Raw genomic sequence first — 5,311 nt, forward strand, 5'->3', positions numbered from 1 at the left:
ACGTTTGTTAGTGTTTGCACTAGCACAACTATTTGTTTCTTCGAGTTCATGAATTTGGATCATAATCACTTGATATTTCACTTTTGATTATTGACGATCATTGTCCTATAAACTCCATGGAATTAAGAAACAAAGAAAGAACATGAAACTTTGGTGGATTAAGTATAATGGGGGGGGGGGGGTTTGTGTGTGTATATATAGTGGCTTCGCTATGAAAAAGTTGGAAATTTTAAAGTGAAAGTCAAACCAAACAAAATAGATATTAGATTAAATGTGTTAGTAATCATGTTTTATTAATGGTCATGTATGACTAAAGAGAAAACCTATTTAATGCTTTCCTCATTATCATAAATGACTTGCATATCATACTTGTGTTTTCTCACACATTACATTGAAGATGTTGATTCTATAACTACAATTCTTTCACATACATGATTTATCACCACCTCCAATGTATGTGGACCCTCACATGACTTGTTTAAACTTATTTAGTTGAATAAATTTCAATAAAATAATTTATTATTAATTAATCAGTCTCCCTTTTAATTAAATTATCTAGCTACAGTCTATATATAAGCATCATATTCTAGTTGGTGCAGTATGGATCATTTTTGGATCATGATATCAACCCGTATATACCTTATTTGTGTTGAAGTGTAGATGTCATTGGTACAATCTAAACCAAGCAAATGAAAAGGTATTGATTGTCTTAATTATCTATATATTTTGATCAACAGTGACAATAGTCAATTATCCAAGTTTTACAATGGTAACAAAGTACATATTGTTACTTTTTCAACGGTAACATTTGCTTTTTTTAGTATATAAAAAGAAGGATTCATGAACTCTTCCATCTTATTCTATTTTAAAATACCTAAACATCTTTTTTTAATTATACCTCAAGCATCTCAAACATCTAATGCAAAAAATTCTTACATTTGTCGTTGTGGTAGTTCAGCTATGTTGAGGACGTCACACACCGAGACGAACCCAGGTCAACAATTTTTTAACTGTGTAATTGGGGCATGCTCTTTTTTTAAATGACTTGAAAATGATTCATTAACGATCAGCCCATCAAAATTGAGTCCGGAACTCGAGATTGCTAAAATGATTCATTTTAAGGCGTTACCAAATTATAAATATTAGAAAGGCTTCGCACCTCCGAAGAAAATAAGGATTTGCTATTGAATTTATTCAAAGAAGTTTTAGAGCAGAGGGATCACTTTGAAGGATTGCTAAAAGACTCCGAAATAGATAGGAATCAACTAAAACAAAGGTTGACATTGGCTAAAGAAAAAGATAAAGGCCTTAAAACAATATTGTATGGTTTGTTCCTAGTGATTGCTTTTTGGAAAGGTGTAACAGGGATGTAGTAGTACAATCTTATATCTTTTACTCATGTAGTAGTACAGTCTATTACTAAAATGATGTCCTTCTCATATGGTAAGACAATGTATTAGATATATAATTTAAAGTCGATAACTAATAACAATATCGATCAAAACAAAGATAACATTTACATAATCCAATTGTCTTAAAATAGCACTTCAAAAACCAACTAATTCAACAACCAATTGTCTTAAAAGCCACTTCAAAAACCAACTATCTCAAAAATAAATTGCCTTAAAAATCAATCACCAAAAACTAATTATCTCAAAAACCAATTGTCTTAATAATCAACCACCAAAAACCAACCATTTCAAAAACCAATTGTCTAAACCCACTTTAGAAACCAATTGTCTTAAAATACCAATAATCACAATGTCTTACTCATCACCATTGAGCTCACCATTGAGCTCCATAACAATACCCATCACGTCCACTGCATTTTCATCACTGTCTCCTTTTCCCTCTTCTGCCATATTAGTGGCCAAGATTTCTTCTACATTCTCTTCATTCTTATTCTGCTTCTTTCTTCTCTTCCATCTTCTCCTCTTATTTTTCTTCTTCTTTCTTCTCTTCCATCTTCTCCTCTTCATTTTCTTCTTGTTTCTTCTCTTCCAACTTCTCCTATTCTTTTTCTTCTTCGTTCTCTTCCAGTTCTCCTCTTCTTTTTTCAGTCATCTTTTCTTCCTCTTATTCTTTCTCTCATTCGTTCATCTTTTATACAACTCATTAAATTCTTCTGCAAAGTATTCATCAACTACAACAAGATTTTCATCGATTATTGCTAATGGAAGGATTTCATCAACATCAATTGCAGCACCATCTTCATCGACTAGTGGTGTTGTATAGTCTTCATCAATTGCTGCAAGATCAATGGCTTAACATTCATACAAATAAATTATTTTACACAAAAAATATATAAATTTAGTCTACCTTTATTTTTCTTGTTCATTTGAGTTCTGCTCAATTTCTCATCTCGTACAAAAGCAACAACTTCGATCATTGACTGTTGAAGAGATGCAACACGCTCACACAAATTATCATCTTTACATTTACTCGGTATATTTTTATGTCCACTCAAAACAAAATTCTCACAAGGTTGGTTAGGATTGTTATCACCCAATATTTCATTCTCCTCATTCTCTACTACTGAAGTGAGGACAGTGACACCTTTCAAACTACCCTTTATGGCATCAATGACTCTATCCTTCACTTCGTCCGTATATGACTTTAATGTTGCCATGCAATTTTGTTTTGTTTCACGGACAGTAGGTGTGAGGTATGGAAACCCTAAACTTATGAATACATAGAGAGCCGCAGAGTTTGTTCAGGAAGAAGCTCCCATCCAAAGTGAAAATGACTTTCAAGCGAAAGAATGGAGGTCGTAACAAACATAGACGCGACCATGTCAAGTTCATCCGCTACTCTAACTGTGGAAAATGCTGCCCTAAGGATAAAGCCATCAAGAGGTTCCTTGTGAGGAACATTGTTGAACAAGTTGTTGTACGTAATGTTCAGAAATCTTGTGCTTTTGATTTGTACACTCTTCTTAAGCTCTATTTGAAGATGCAGTATTGTGTTTCATGTGCAATTCACTCCAGGGTGGTTAGAGTCTGTTCTCGTACTGATAGGAGAGTTCGTGAGCCTCCACAACATTTCAAGCCCAAGGAATGATGTCCCAAAGACATGACAGGCTCGTAATGGCGTGTTTTACATGTAGTGGTTTTGAAAATGTACTATTTTCATGTAGATAATTGAACCTATTACCATGTTATGAAAAAAATGGTGTGAGGTATGGGTGCATATATATATATAAAGTAGTACACGACATTCACTAGTTTGCAAATATTGCTAGATAACAATAAATAAATTTATACCTTCGTACTTCTTCTTTTGTACTTAAATGGATCACCTTTGATAATATTATCGCTCTTTGTTGTGTGTCATCTAAGTAAACGTAGAATGGGCAGAGGAGAATCCAAGGACTTCTTGGCAAACTTACTAAGATAAGGAAAAACGTCATATAGCCAAATTCGAAATTAATAAAATAACAAATATATAAACATGGGCTATGAAATACTATATAAATGTATAAGAGTTTATCATAAATCAAGTACATAATTGATAATAAGTACCAGAAATGCCCAGGGAAAGCCATACAAACCATACAATGCATTCTTTATTTCATTGTACACTTCACTCTGTTTCTTCAAATTGATTTTGTTCTTCAAATACATCACTGTTAGATCAAAACAGACTTTCCCGACGGATAACTCTAGAAGAAATCTAAATCATCCACCATCTTAATGTGGCTTGAATCCACAATCTTAGATTGATCACGGGCGAGCAATATCGAGTGGACAAATCAAATTAAAGATCACTTCAACTTCTGCTCCTTATTCAATATGGTACCCTTGATCAAACTCATCAACTTTGTAGCAATGATTTTCTTATTCTTGGTCGCACTATAATAATATTTTCAGCTTTCTAAAGTACTTTTGTCATTATTGCATCACGGGGGTTGTAACACCTCGCTATTTGAAAGAACTGGAATTAGAAAGAAACCATTTTTGGAAATAATCAAATTTGGAAAGTTTGACAAGGTTAAGCTAAGTTTAAGTTTTGGGTCTTCAAATGACCATAACTTATAGCATAGGAGGATTAGGTGGGCTACAAGATACCGTAGGAAATATCTTTGAATTATCTTTCCAACACCACCGAGTTTGCTCAATTTCGAGTTCGTATGAGGGAGATATGCCCATTTGAAGTTGGGCTGATTAGATAAGGAAAGTCAAAACCGGATTTTTGAAGGGTATTATGGTTTTTTCACTACCCAATTAATTAAATTCGTTTTTGGTAATTAAGTTGGGGTGTAAACTAGTTGGATTCAGTTTACGCTTCATAAAAATAAGTTAGGATTTTGAGAGAAGAGAAAAGAAAAGGATAAAAGAGGAGAAGAAGCTTAGAATCGTCATGTTCTTGAATATTTGCTTGTGGATTTCGCCAAGGGTTGATCCCTAAGAGGTATGTGAGTTCACATAGCGTTGGGTTTGTTCACCCATGCGCCAAACATATTTATTTCAGCGTGAATTCATCCTAAAAAGGTCAAAAGTTTGATGTTCTTGATATGTGTTCTTGAATTGGGCTGAGATTGAGGAGTTCTTGAGATTATTGCATCGATTTATAGAGTTGTTTTGAGTTAGATTCTAGTGTACATGTGTTGGGCATCTGAATTTAAAGAGAAGTTGAGCAAAAGAATCGAATTTAGGCGGATTGGGGTTAGAAAATGAAGAAGGAAAAAGTCAGGCGAATCTGGCAACCCAGTCCACGTCACGGACCTGCCTCCCATTTTCACAGAATTTTTCTCCGCGTCGTGGATAGGTCACGGACCCTTCTGCCTCAAATTTATTTTGTGACCAAATATTTAAATGTATCTCCGCTTCGCGGAGTTGCTTCCAGACAGTGAATTTTTTATCGTTTCTTATGTTTAACTATCCAAAAACATTCCTAAACATCACGAGATCTTTACTATCACAAATCATAACCTTGAATCCATAATTAAATTCAAGGAAAGTTAAGAGTTAAGGCAAGAGAAGTTCATAGAGTCTTCCAAAGGTCTTTTATAAATGTTTAACTTTGTTTTAAGACTTGAGTTTTCAGTTGAGTAAAGAGAAAAGGTTGAAGTTTATTTTATTCAGAAGAGTATATTGGGACTATGTATTCCCAAAGAGTAAATGTTTTCACATTTAAACAAGAAAGGAAATACCAATTTCAAATTGGTATCAGAGCTAAGTAGTAAAAATGAACAATAAAGAGAATCATAAGTACAAATTAATTAGAACAGTAATTAAAAAATGACAAGAATTAAAATATAGACAAGAAAGGCTTCAACATAATATATATGCAGGAGTATGTCAAAAATCTT

General features: G+C 33.5%; 1 protein-coding gene across 1 annotated transcript; it reads left to right on the forward strand.

The window, feature by feature from the left end:
- The first annotated feature begins 2,742 nt into the window (after positions 1-2,742).
- Positions 2,743-3,060, forward strand: LOC107062361 (40S ribosomal protein S26-3-like). Its single transcript, XM_015312908.1, has one exon. The coding sequence runs from the start codon at positions 2,743-2,745 to the stop codon at positions 3,058-3,060; it is 318 nt and encodes a 105-aa protein (XP_015168394.1).
- The last annotated feature ends 2,251 nt before the right edge of the window (positions 3,061-5,311 follow it).

The sequence above is a fragment of the Solanum tuberosum genome, unplaced genomic scaffold (genome assembly GCF_000226075.1).
Source record: "Solanum tuberosum cultivar DM 1-3 516 R44 unplaced genomic scaffold, SolTub_3.0 scf00223, whole genome shotgun sequence".
Taxonomy (NCBI): domain Eukaryota; kingdom Viridiplantae; phylum Streptophyta; class Magnoliopsida; order Solanales; family Solanaceae; genus Solanum; species Solanum tuberosum.

Excerpts from the sequence above, each read along its gene's own strand:
- LOC107062361 (XM_015312908.1), top strand. The coding sequence starts at position 2,743 with ATGACTTTCAAGCGAAAGAATGGAGGTCGTAACAAACATAGACGCGAC.